Genomic DNA, 14,014 nt, shown 5'->3' with positions numbered 1-14,014 from the left:
CTCCACATCGCTCTCTCTTTCTCTCGCTCTCTTGGAAGGAGGGGGAGGAGAGCGAGCGCAGTTTGAGTTGCGCTCGCCGCTCTACGCCAGCCAGAGGTGTGTTTCGGCTCCACACTCTGTATCTCTGCGTAGCAGCACCCAACCATGCAGCCAGCCTGAGTGCCATGTCCAACAGCTGTGTTGGCAAAGGGTTACCGCTCATCTGAAGGGAAGGTAGCGTCTTGCTTTGAGGAGGACAGAAGATAAAAGAAGACTGACCAGTTGCAGAGAGAGAGAGAGAGAGAGGGGGGGATATAACTGAAAGCCCCCTCCTCGCCTCACTAAACAGAGCAAAAACGGAAGGCTTTGGAGTATTCAATTTTTTCTTTCGTTTTATATTTTTCTTATTCCTCATCGCAGTGCTGGGAGGTGCTTCATCTTTTCATATAGTCTCTCTCTCCGTCATTTGCCTCCTCATCTATTTCTCCATCTACCTGGTGTACAATTTCTTATATTTATGAGTGAGATAGAGGGGAAAGAAGGGAATTTTGTTTTTCCAATTTTTTTGCCCTTTCTTTCTCCCTCTTCACTCTTCCTTCTTCTCTTTTCACCAAACCATATCATTCCTGTCAGTCCCTCCTTTGCATTTCACATCAAAATGCTGCTCGTCAGGTCATCATACCCCATCCTACGCCTCTTTCTGTGTCTAAAGTCTGATGATTAATGATCTTGGATGATTTTTTTTCAAAGACAACTAAAAAACTCCTCATGAATGACTATTTTTCCCCCCCTTTTCCTTCTCTTTTGGTCCCCTCCACACCCATTTCTTTTGCATCACACTCTTGCGGGATTCTTAATTGTTACTCTAGGTAGGTTCAATATCGTTTAGTGTCTGTCTATCTGTCTGTCTGTGTGTATTTGTGTGTGCTTTACGTATACATAAAACACACATTAACACACACATGCACTCGCACACTAAACTATGCCTAAAGGATGAGCGTTCAGTGAGTCGATATCGGTCTGGTCTCGCATCCTTCTCCTCATCTGTCCTCATCATCATGGCCAAGTGCGCCCATTTTTAATTGTTGTCTTTGAGAAATCTTTTTTTTTATCTGTACACATGTCATGATTTAATAAAAAAAAAATAAATCTTTATATATATTTATTTGTAACGCGTTTGAAATGGAAAAAAATGAGTTTGCAGTCTCACTGGTGTAATTTTATTGACTTTGACAGCCGAATTTTGGCAAAGTTTGGGATATTTGTCCTAAAAGGAATGATATTCTTTTCACATGATCTGCTGAGCTGCATTCAAAGTTTGGCGCTAATGGCCATCTCAAGTCATTAATAGTGTATCCCATTTCATGCTTGATTTTGTGCTTATTTTGATTCTGCCAGTCCATCAGCAGCCATTAGTACTTTTACTGCCTCCCTGCCCCTTCCCATCCCACACACACACACACACACCAACGCACACAGACACACAATCTTCCCTCTTCAGCATGTTTTCAGTTTTCCTCCCTCTTTCACCCAAATCTCTCCATTTTCTTTTATTCCCCGCTTTCATTCTCACTCCCTTTCGGGCCAACAGAGACCAGTTACCATTAGCTGGATGTTGATCAGTGGATTCAGCGGGTAATTCCTCGCTGTGGATTTAAGGTGTAATAGACAGCAGGTTTTTAGATAGAGACAGACTGATAGACAGATAAAAATAGGTAGAACTTCACGAGCCATTTCATCACTACCTTCCTCTTTTCCTCTGTCACATTTTTCCCCTTTCTCTCTGTGTTTTGTTTGATGCTACATCTCTACTTCTCACCGCCACACCTTTTTTGGGAGAGCTGCTTTAAAGCGTTACCGCTGCTAGTCTATTCTCAATTAGCCCATATACACATGGACATTTAACTGAAAATTGCCTGTGCACTCAGCCGTAAGGTGAAAAATTTTGCCTACTAGCATAGGCCCACACCAGCTACTTTAGTCTCACCGCCCGCCCCCTTCTTATGGACTGATAAAGAGGCTTAATGAATCCCTCTTTCTTGATTGTTCTGAGAGTGGGATGTCGTCATGAAGGAATATGAAGGACCGCTCGTTTTGCTCTGTCTTTGCTTTTGTGTCTCAACTCTGCTCCTCTGTAAAACATCTCCACTACAGTCTATAAATTATGTGTTACAGAAAAGAGTTAATTAGGTGAGTAGTGAATTAATAAAGCACTCACTTCTTCTTTGCAAGTGAGCGTATGCACATGCATGAAAAGAAGGTGTGTACCCTGAATACGTGTGCAAGAGCACAGCTGGCGGAGCAAGAGTGTGCATGCGTTTGTGTACATTCGGAAGTCTGCATGAAGCTGGTGGAAATGTATTCTGCATGAACTTTCATCTGCAGGTGATGGCTGTTTTTGTATTTTCCGCCAGAGTTGCTTGCACGGTTTCACCTTTCGTCGTCGCTCTGTGACTAATTGGTTGTTTATCCACTTAAAAAAAAAGTCTGTATAATTGAGATTACATCTCCAAGAATTTCACACTCTCACACGTTCAGCTGCATTTCGGAGCACAAAATATCCCTCACTCACGCACTATTTCTAACGCGCAGAATGAAGCTTATACCAGGTGACTCACTCAGTTAGTCCAGTGCAGTGTGCAGGTGCATGGATTTACATTCTATTCTTTCATTCCTTATTGTGCGCCTGAGCTGGTGGAGGTGTGTTAGCCAGTGCCAAACTGATGTCATCCTCCTCCTGTGTTACATTTCTTCTTCTTGTTTCCTCCCCAGTGGGTCTGCGACAGATCGTTGACAGTGAATAAATCACAGACCTAATATCACTCATACACCAACTTTACTCTAATTGACTCTTCAGCAGGACTTTATTGAGTACAGTGCACACTAAAGGCGATGCAAAAGACTGTATGCTGGGAATTAGGCTATAAAGTCCCATTTCAAATTAAAATGGTTAGGTAAATAATACTAATATTTAACAAAGTTAGGAACTGCTTCACAGGAAGAAATTTATAAGCTTTAAAAAAAATCCTGGAAAAAAAAGAAAGGCAAATAATGAAAAATAAAAGAACATTGCTACCTTTTAAACATCCATGAAAGCTTTTCCATAAAAATGTTTTAAGAAGAGATTTAAAAGACAGTAAAGAAGTTCCCTTTCTGATCTCAAAGGTCGGACTGTGCCACACTTTGGGAGCTCTGACAGCAAACACCTGCTGACCTTTGTCTACTTGCAGAAACTTTGGGATAACCAGCAGATCGCCCTGTATACGCCCTGCCCCATGTAACAGGTTAATAAGCCCTTAATGTGCTTCAGATGAAAGATGTATGAGCAGTGAGATTTTAAAATCAATACAAAGTGAGAATTTGCCAGTACTCAAGTAATGTGTTTATATTCTTGATGCCAGTTAGCTGTTAAAAAGTAAAAACAGAATAAATATCCTAAAAATGATTAAAATGCACCATTAGACAAAAGAGAGCAAAAGTGAACTGAGTCTGTAGGTAAGAATAACTACAGGATAACAATAACTAAATAATAAGAGTCACACCTTTTAATGATCTCCTATTAATTAATCTGTTTTGTGTCAGTATGAAAACAGTTTCTAGGCATTTCTCATAAGCAGCTGTAAAATAGAACATGATTTTTAGGCAGTCTTCATACATGATGTTGGACTTTCTCTATATAGACCAAAGTACTGGGCCACACATTACACCAGCCAGTTGGTCATAGAAGCCAAAGCCATGAAGCTCCCGGCGCACAGTTTTTGTGCTGATGTTAATGAGTGTTGGCGACTTTTACGCACTCAGCGATCCTGCTCTGTAACCTGGCATGGTCTAAGTCCTAAAGCCTTCACCTTTGCAATAATATATCTAACAGCTGATTGTGGGATATCTAGGAGGGATGAAATTTTAAAAACTGACAAAGTTTCCATGCTATCACAGTACCACGCTTAAACTCGGAGAGCTCTTTTAAAATTGCCACTTCTTTCACATATGTTTGTACAGGCAGGCTGGCCATGTGCTTGATTTAAACATCAGTGGCAACTGGGCTGAAAACACCTGAATTCAGATGTGTGGCTCAGTACTTTGGTCCGTTAATGCTGTTTTAATATTGTAGAGATCTTTATCGTATACATGAAAAACACAAAATCACCATTTAAAAAAAAATAATTTCACATGCCATAAAACAAGTAATCAGTTAGACGCTGTTTATTTTGAGTAATATTGAGTTATGTATACATAACCATAAAAGCATTCACATTTACATCCATAAAATGGCTCTCTGGGATTGCATAATTCAATATTTTGAGAAGCTGTTGGTTCATAGCGAGGATATTAAATGAATAAACAAATAAGCCCTGTCCAGTTGTTTAATGCAAAAGGTTTATGTAAGGATGTACCGCATTATTCTACGAGTCAAGCCATCAGAATCATATTAATGCCACTATGAGAGTCAGAGATAATTAGAAGGAGTCAGAGAGAAAGATGGATTTTTGTAAATAAAATTTGTTGAATGAATAATTCATTTCACTGCCAGACGGGATTAAAATTCTACACATGCACATATCCTCTGACAGTTTTCCTAAGGGCTAAACTCTGTGTACCTACATATCCTGCATCTACTTCAAGATGCAATAAATACACACGTGTTGCCAGAAATAGGCATATCCTATCTTGTGAGCGTGTGCCAGTAAAGATCTGTTAAAGGATGAAAACTAGACAGAGCATACATTAGTCAGGCTACAGCTTAGGTATTTTTAATACTGATGGATCATTACATCATTTTATACCACCACAAGGGATCTTAGTGATTTGAGACTGCGACCATGTGCAATGAACTTGCAGGTTTCTTGCCTTTGTAATGGTTATGCATAGATGGGGACCAGTTACTGTCCTCGATGCATCAAGACGGAGTTAGTCTGCTATTAGTTTGTGAATTAATAAGGTCAAATTGGGAATTATGTGCAACATGTTTGTGATCAGTTGACTGTGATGAATCTCAAATGTGCAGCTATCTGCATACACAGCAATGCACATTAACTCCTTACATTCAGAGTTGAGCTCTAACCTCAGAGAGATGAAACAGAAATTTAAAAATTCCTCCGCAAACTGTGGCGGGCTGCGAATCTTTGGAGACAGGTTGCCTCCGCAGTCACCTTTCAATCTAAAGTGGTCGCCCAGATGATGAGGACGTTGCGTGCTCGATGTTTGGGTGACCTTGCCTTTGGTTGCAACAGGGAACCGCTGATTTTTCCAGGTCACAAGCTGGTGGTCATCTAATGTGACCAAGCCATTACAGAGCACGGAACTAATGCGCTGCAGCAACTCTGGTCCTTAGTGGGGCTTTTACACGATACACAAGAACATTTTGCAATTTTGAATTGCAGTCAGTTAAAACTTAATCAGTGTTTTGAAGTTTGTCAGTGGTGGCCGGTGAATCTTATTCAATTTTTTTATGCAATGTCCGACCCAGAGTGAGGAAAAAACATTTAATTCAGCTTACAAACCAAATGTAACATTCATTTAATATATGAATGTACAATTAATGCCAACATTAAAAAGAAGTTCACGTAGTTCTGTATAAAAAAAACCCCTCACAGTGAACATTTAACTATGATTTCTAACACTTCTTAAACACTTCCTTGTAAAAAATAACTTACTTTCACAGTTATTTGTACATATGAAGTAAAATGTTCCTGTAGTGTGTAAATAATAATAAGTTGCTTGTTCTGCTTGTTCTTTCGTAGAATAATGCACAGTGTCCTATAATGTCCAACGACAGGTGCTGTTAATTTCCTCCCATAAATGTTTCATGTCTCTAACAGCCTAGGCTTTATCCGTTCCCACTGTTTTAAAAAGCAAGCACGGAAAGCTAAATAATGCATCTGCATGGCTGCATCCAACTTTTGCTGCACCAGTTAGAAGTCCTGTATATATACTGTGTTTTTCAACCTGCTGTCTGATGATGACGTCCACTTGTTTTTTACTTGTACCTTCTTCTCCCCTTTAAGACATCATATAGGAGTCCAAAAGATCAGCTGACGATGATTTAGGGTCGAATTAAAATCCACAACCTGAGTCACAATGCTGCGCCCAAATTTAGCTGAACCTCAATACAAAGCCTGTCACTTCGACTCTTTAATCTCCACCTTCTGTGTTCTCTCTCCCTGATTTTGTTCTTGATTGTATCTCTGCCACTTTGGTCTTTCTTTCAAAGTTTGGCCCCTCTATGCCACTACTCTTAGTCCACTTGCAGCACAAGTTACGCCTCTAGTAGTTTGCCCAAAGAGCATCGTCCTAGATACCTCAAAGCCAATCCTGCTTTTTATTTTTATATTTTTATGCATAGAAACAATAGCAAAATCAACAAAATAGATAAAGGTAAAGGCAAGCAATATCTGAAGCTTATAATCTGCATGACAATGTCGCTGTTTACTGAATGGAGGACAGGACAAGCAGAAAGACAGAGCTTTCTGGTTCAAAAGAACTTTAGCCCTAATTTTATTTTCACCATTGATGCAAACGACAGGGAGGTAATACAGAGAGAGAGAGACAGAGAGCTGCATGGTATGAGGAGAGAGCCCAAACAATCAGATCACACTTTTCTTTAACTTAAATGACCCTGATAGTGTTGAGATTTAAGCTGTCATCCCTGAAAGGATATCATCTTTCAGTAATGTATGCAGATGTATGTCTTCAGACTCATGGGAAAGACAAAGTAGGGGTGATTTGCAGGCTTTTTATCCCTGGGACTGGTTTAGATCATTAAGGCTAGGAAAGTTTGGACTTATTTATTTATTTATTTCCTGAAGCAGGCTGGATGATTCCTCTGATCAGCTGTTCATGTGCCAAATTACATCACAATTAAAAACACACCTTTCAGATTTTCACGTATTTTGAAACTGGGGTTGTTTTTTGTTTGGATACCTTGAACGTAAATGTCCCTGTCTCTAAAGCACTTTAGGTCAGCTTCTGTTGTTTAAATGTGCTATAAATAAAATAGACGTGACAGTCAACATAAAACGGTTTAAACATTTTTCATACGGCATGTCTGAGGTCTATTTTTTCAACACAATTCAACAGGCATACTTAAGTTAGAGGATAGAAACAAAGTATCGATCCTATTGTGCTAGTATCGGTCCGACACCAATACCAGCGTTGTTATCAATACTGTCGATATTTGGGTTGATCCTCCCACCTTTAGCCTACGCTGCTTTACTCTGTCGGCCCTGGAAGATCTGTTTAAAAACAGGGAACAAACAAGTTTAAAAACAATCATTAATTTGCACATAGATTTAAGGATTCTGCACATTTGAAAAACAATAAATTGATCAAAAATCAATAATGACACTTTTAACCATGGAGGGCATCACACCAGAGACTTTTTAAGGGACCCTGAGCTTAAAGCCAAAGGTACTGTCCTGCTCCCACCCCATAAAACTCCCAGAAGCCCATTGAATTCTTTACAACAGCCAATTGTTTTGTGCGCTGACCTGAGCACGTAGTGGAATAAATATCTATAGCTATAAAATATTAGAGTCTTGAGGATTTCGGTCACACTCTACTAGCCAACTCCTGTTTTTGAATATTTTAAATTCAGCATTTTTAAGCTGTCTTCTTCATGCCTATCCCCACTGGTGTAATGTGCATCATGTGACATGTGATAAATTGGTGACCTAGCTCCAAATCCATTGTTGCTAGATGTCAAACACTCCACATTTAAACCTTTAAGTAAATCAGTTAAGTAGACACCAGTGCACGTGAGGGCTGCAATTCTGAAATGATCAGACATAAACAATCGCAATCTGAAACAGTAACAGATGAAAACCAGGATGTGGATATATAATCTCCTAGTGTGCTCTGTGTTGGTATATATTCTGGCGGAAGAAAGTAAATTTTTTTAGCATATCTTTCCAAAAAATCGTACCTAAAAAAATCAAAATGTTGCATTGATTCATTAATTTAATAACGAGCCTTAAAGCCAGTGTGTTTATTGAGTACAGGCAGACCTTATAAAGGCCTGAGAAGGAAAAAAAAAACTACCAAAAGTATCTCCTGTGAAAAAAACAACAACAACAACAATGTAACAACATTCAGCACATTCAAATTGCAGTGAAAGGGGCATGTAGACACAGCGGCTTGACTGAGTTAAGCCTTGACCTCAGAGGCAATTGACTTGTGTACACAGTGGCTTTCAGCTTTCACCAACAACACTTCATCCGCAGCCTTACTCGGCCATCTGACTCTTTCCTTGTCTCTTTCAGACGAGGAGCGGGCCGGCAAGCCGAGGATCATGACTGGCTAAATTAAGCAAAGGCACAGAGCGACAGAAGAAGGAATAGAGGGAAGCAGGAGAAGAAGAAAAAGACGAAGAGTACGCGCACATATACACACACTGCTGCTCATCTCCTCATCTCCACGGCAACAGTATTCACACACTTGCAGACTTGTGGAAGGAGACCTGCATCACCACCTTTGGAGGAAGAGGAAAGACAATCAGATGGAAAAAGACGAATGAAAGTCCGCCCGTTCGACACTCTTCGTTCACCATCATTCGACTTTTCTTCCCCATAAGAGTGCTGACATTTTGAGTTGATGATCCGTTTTTAAATTCCTCTAAAACTCTCAGTGAAAAGCATTTTTCAGCCAGTTTGGATCTGGTTCTTTGCAGATTAGACTTTTTGTTCTTGGTTTTTTAAACCTTACTGCTCCCCCCACCACCACCACCACTACCACTACCCCCTCACACTGATAACAGCCCAAGCGTCACCCCTCTCCACCCATCAAGCACAACTCTGCTCATCCCTCAGCCTGCTAGACCTCACTTTTCAGCCCTCTGCGTGCGCCTTCGTCTGTCCACCATCCCTTCATCCGAGGCTATGAGAGGAGGAGTCGAATCCCAGATCACTCCATCATGCCAGTTCTGAAGAGTAGAGAGGAGATCCGGGCTGGCAATGTTCAAGGTAGGCCAGTGATTTAAGTAATTGGGGCTGTGCATATGTGTCCATGGGCATCGCTTAAAACTTCACCTCAAATTAAATCTTTGATAAGCTGGGGAATCAGAAAATGGTGAATAAAATCTCTTTTGCAGCAGCTCAGCGGAGTCTAAGGTGACACCTCTATAAAAAACAAACACAAATATAAACGACCTGCAATTTAAAATGACATTTAACAGCCATGCAAATGCAGATTCTTTCTATTTCAGAGGCTGCAAATGGGTGGCATTTCTGACTGAAAATTGACTTATATTGCCTTGTTTTTCTCACATTTCACAGCTTTTACTACTTTAATCAACTTAATGAACTTTCACATGTACTGTAACATCTGAAACGCTGCCACCACTGTGACCGCTGATATCTGGCAGTTGCGATTAACTCAACCCTTATTTAACCTTCTTAGAAACTGCCCTCGTTCATGATATTTTAAGGTCATGTAAACTACGAGAGGAGGTGGAAATAATGGCTTAATGGCTGCTTTGTGAAATATGAAGGATTTCCTTCATGGTTTGATTGGGTCAAACTAAATTTATTTTTCCATATAGTTTAAAAAAAAAAAGGTCTGATAATAAAACACTGCACATTTTTCAGGCAGTTTAAATAGATCTTCAGTTCTATTCATGCACATTGCTTAACAAAAGGTCGATTATATGCACTTATCTCCTGTTTTAGAGGGTAAGTCACTTTCTGTGGCCCTGTTTATTTTCAGTAAGAGTGAGCAATCACAAGAAACAGAAGAAACAAAACATTTATAGTGCAAAAGGAAAAAAAAGGACAAATTGCGTGTGTGAGGTTTTTTTTTTTTTTGTCACTTGTTCTTTCTCGTGGTGAGGGAGCTCGGTGTTCAGATAAGGGATAACGAGACACTAGCTTCAATAAGCCCATCAAAACGAGGAGTTGTGCCGCTTCACGAGGGAAAACAGGTCTAGACAATAGTGACTGCATAAAGCAACAGAGTGGAGGAAACTGGAGCCGATTTTATTGCTGAGCTCCTGCTCCTGGCAGCCGCTCAGGAGTTCGACTGATGAAAGGCATATTTAAAAGTTGGAGGGGCGCAGAAAGACAATGGAACGAGGTGTTTGAGAGGCGCGGTGACAAAGGGTGCAAGTAAAATAAGCCTTTAAAGGAGAATTTGCATGGCTTTCATTAGCAACAGAGCGCACCGTTAGATCAGGGGAAAGTGCGTTCGTGTCTTCCTTGACAGTTTTGAAACAGAATATGTGCAAAATCCTTTGTTCTGTCACTGCGTCCGGCTCCTGCCAGCGGAGCAGCTCTAGGATTTGTCTCCTGGTGGCATCGCGGATTAGATTCTTGGCCGGATTGGTTTTTAGCAACGGGTGAGGCCAGTTTACGCTCCCAAATCTTTGAACTAATTTGCGCTCGCCGGCTCACAGGAGTCTGATGTAACTATCTGATTATGATGCACGTCTTTGCCGAAGCGTGACTTGGAGGAGGTGTGACAGCTGGCGTGTCCCTCCCTCGCAAAACACAACAGCTTCAACAATGTACCGGCTGTATTCTGCTCACTTATTAACATATGCTGTTCAGGCTCTGCGGTGTCCAAATTCCTGCCCACAGTATTTCAATCAAAACTTCGTTTTCCATTTCAACACTCTGATTTTCCGTTATGATGACAGCGAGCAGGAGAGGGGTTAAGGCGTGGCAGACAAAAAAGAAAAAGAAAGAAAAACAGGCAAAGATCCAGGCGCAGGCGCCAAATCCTGAGGGAGCTTCACTGACACTGGATGAAGGAGGCAGCTTTGTAGACAGATGTAGCTCGGAGTGCATAAGCAGCAAGGCCTTGGAGGGGTGTGCGTTGTTGTTGCGCCGCTGTGATGCTGCGTGTTTTTCCGGAGGGCGGGTTGGGCAGAGAGGATTACTGGATCTGAGCACTGGCTCTCTTGTCAGGCGGGAAGCGTGGCCCTTGGTTTGATCGGTGAACCGTGAACGGAGTGGCAGCAGTGAACTGCCATGACTGTACGGGCACCGAGATGTTGATGCTGGAGCTCAGAGACAGCCGGCTGAGTCAGTTTTGGACGCGAGCCTCATGTGACCAGCTTTACAAATGTTGATTGAGTCGTCGAAGGATTACAGGTGCTGAGCAGCCTGGTGTTTATTGTTTACCCAGAGCCGGAGAGAGAGAGAGAGAGAGGGAGAGGCAGAAGTGCAAAGCAGCTAAAGTGCAGAAATTCCTCATCCACCCATGCATTTTTGGGGTTCTTCTTTCGTGTATAATGATAAAAAAAACCCCTGAAAAGATGCTCTTCACTCAGTCGCCAGTTCACAGCTGAAATCTGGATTCTTCCACGTGTATCCTGTTCGGTATTTTTTTTTCTGCTTCCATGCTTCCAGTTCGCTTGCCTGGCACGCAGGTCCTCACAGCATCTTACTGTGTTAATATTTCAGGTAAATACAACAGTCCCGCCTGAAGGTAGAACTGACGCAACACCTAACAGCTCTGACACCTTATTAGAAACCAGATTGAACAGATAAGACGTGCTGCCACGTTATCAGTTTGAATGCATTTCAGTGCAGCCCCCTTCCACCGTGCTTATCGACGACTGGTAGTCTGATGAACGACAGCTTTAGATCCAAGTTTCATCAACTTTGAAACCAACAATTTAACATTCACACTCACTCCACGCAGCGATTGACCCGCTCAGTGCAGGTGAGAAACCCTCAGAGCGCAGCCATATGAATTTCTAATAGTAATTGTGCCTCCCCTCTTGAGATGACGGCCAGCTTTTCACTTCACCTTCAAGTGAGGCCCTTCAGAGCTGATTAGGTAGGACGACATGTAGCGAAAGCTCTTTAGTCTGACTTTCCTTCTAAATTACGCTGTAGGAGTAACATTGTTCTGTTCTGGTTGCGGCACCTCTGCTCGCTCGCTTGATCGACAGTACGAGTAGCTGTACGGGAGTTGCCTTTTTACAGTCAACAAACAGCCTAATTTTTCATTGTTATGCAGAGCGACTGGTTCCTCGCGTCATCTCTCAGGTGATTTGTTGTTCCTTTTATTTATTTGTCAGAATTTGTAAAGTCCCTGGGCCGACCCACTGAGCAGTTTCCCGGTGATTAGGTGTCTAAATGGTAGACAAACAGTGAGGTTAAAGTTGCTTTTTGTTGTGAAAAAAAGTGATGTCAAACTCACACCCAGCTGCTGTTTTGTCATCGCATCAAAAAGAAATCTTGCAACAGGGAACAAAGAGAGAGAAGCCTAGGTGAGGCTCATGTCTGCGACACGTGAACTGTGAAGTCATACTTTCTAATATTTAGCACACAGCAGGCTACTGCTAAAAAAACACTTCAGCGTGGCTTAGGTGAGGGTGCTGCTTGCATTGAGTACAGGAGGCAAGAATCAGAATGCTCTTCTACTAAAAATTATTTGGAAATAATTTTAGGTAAATAAGCCAAACTGGATGAGCTACTTGGCTGTCACGCAGGTTCCTTCAGAGCTGCCTTAATTCTTTATGGCACAGATTCAAATAAGTGCTCAGAGAGTTTGAGCCATGTTGACACGATAGCATCTCACAGTTACTGCAGATGTGTCAGCTGCACATCCATGATGTGAATCTCCCACTTCACCAATTCCCAAAGGTGGTCTACTGAACTGTGATCTGGTGAGATGATTTGAGCCTTGTGACACGATGCTTTCCTGCTGGAATCAGCGATCAGAAGATGCGTACACTGTGGTCATAAAGGTTTGGACATGGTCAGCAACAATATGCAATCAGGCTGTGGCGTTTAAATGATGCTCAGTTGGTACTAAAGGGCCCAAAGGTGTGCCAAGAAATTAGACGACCTGACAGCAGGTGATGCCGAGTGAACAGCCTCACTTTCTATTCATTGGGGACAGGAATGACACCCGGTCTTCTGCTGCTGTTGCACATCTCCTTCAAGGTCTGCCTGGTTGTGCTTTCAGAGATGCTCTTCTGCATACCTTGGTTGCAACAAGTGGTTATTTAAGTTCCTGTAGTCTTTCTATCAGCTCAAATCCATTCTCCTCTTACATCAACAAGGTATTTTCACCTAGAGATTCTATTCTCTGTAAACACCAGAGATGGCTGTGTGGGAAAAACCCAGTACATCAGCAGTCTCTGAAATACTCAAAGTCACTTAAATCACTTTTCTTCTTCATTCTGATGGTCGATGTGAACTTCAGCAGATCATCTTGACTGTGTTTACATGCCTGAATGCACTGAGTTGCTGCGGTGTGATTGGCTGACTAGATTTTTGCATTAACAAGCAGCCGAACAAGTGGACCCAATAAAGCAAGTGTGTCACATTGCAGACCTGCATCAGTAGAATAGAATAGAATAGAATAGAATAGAATAGAATAGAATAGAATAGGCCTTTATTGTCATTGTACATGTACAACAAAATTGTGGGTGCTCCACACCAACTGTGCTAGAATAAAATATAAATAGTAGACAGCAGGAATAAATAGCAAACAAGAGAAATATATACAAATATGAGAGAAAATAAGAGACATTGTCACCCCATAATAAGAACCCATTGTGTTGAGGTTCTGATTATATGCGTTGTCAACCAGATGTTACTTTTACATCCAATAACTTTCATTTATTGGTCTTTATCTGTCCATATAAGCTCTTAGCCCAGAAACCATCTGGCTGTGAGAATCAGCTTTTAGATAACCAGCTATTTCACATCTTTATCGAGCATCTTTTGATATTTACGGCTGTATTGGTGTTACATAATTTGTAATGCCTGGCCTAACCTGTGCAACATCCAGCTTTGGCAACATAAAATGGCAATTTAAATGTGTTTACCGCAACATATGGGGTTCATATTTATACGTGTTTGTGTGGCATGTAAATTAAGCGATGAATAATTAAACTGCCTGGGCCAAAAGTGGTCTGTATTTTGCTGGAGAAATAGCATAGCAATAGAAAACAATGGCAGCCCAGTGTCGAACTTTGTCATTTGGACAGTCAGTTGCACTTTTATAAAATTTACATGATAAAAAAATAAAAGACAGATTAAAATGGTGATCGGTGGTCCATACAGACAGTGTGATAACACAA

At 41.3% G+C, this 14,014-nt stretch overlaps 1 protein-coding gene across 2 annotated transcripts in view; it reads left to right on the top strand.

The window, feature by feature from the left end:
• The first annotated feature begins 312 nt into the window (after positions 1-312).
• The window catches only part of grin2bb (glutamate receptor, ionotropic, N-methyl D-aspartate 2B, genome duplicate b), a 136,391-nt gene continuing 122,689 nt past the window's right edge, over positions 313-14,014 (top strand). The window contains exons 1-2 of one of the 2 annotated variants that reach the window (XM_063475324.1): positions 313-408; positions 8,238-8,936. In XM_063475324.1, the coding sequence (XP_063331394.1) occupies positions 8,928-8,936 (9 nt within the window). In that variant the 5' untranslated portion in view covers positions 313-408; positions 8,238-8,927. Of the gene's footprint in view, positions 409-1,335; positions 2,170-8,237; positions 8,937-14,014 lie in introns of those variants that run through there. The other variant, XM_063475323.1, reaches the window with a different exon arrangement.

This window comes from Pelmatolapia mariae, linkage group LG6, assembly GCF_036321145.2.
Source record: "Pelmatolapia mariae isolate MD_Pm_ZW linkage group LG6, Pm_UMD_F_2, whole genome shotgun sequence".
Classification (NCBI taxonomy): Eukaryota; Metazoa; Chordata; class Actinopteri; order Cichliformes; family Cichlidae; genus Pelmatolapia; species Pelmatolapia mariae.
This window is presented reverse-complemented; position numbering and strand designations above follow the sequence as displayed.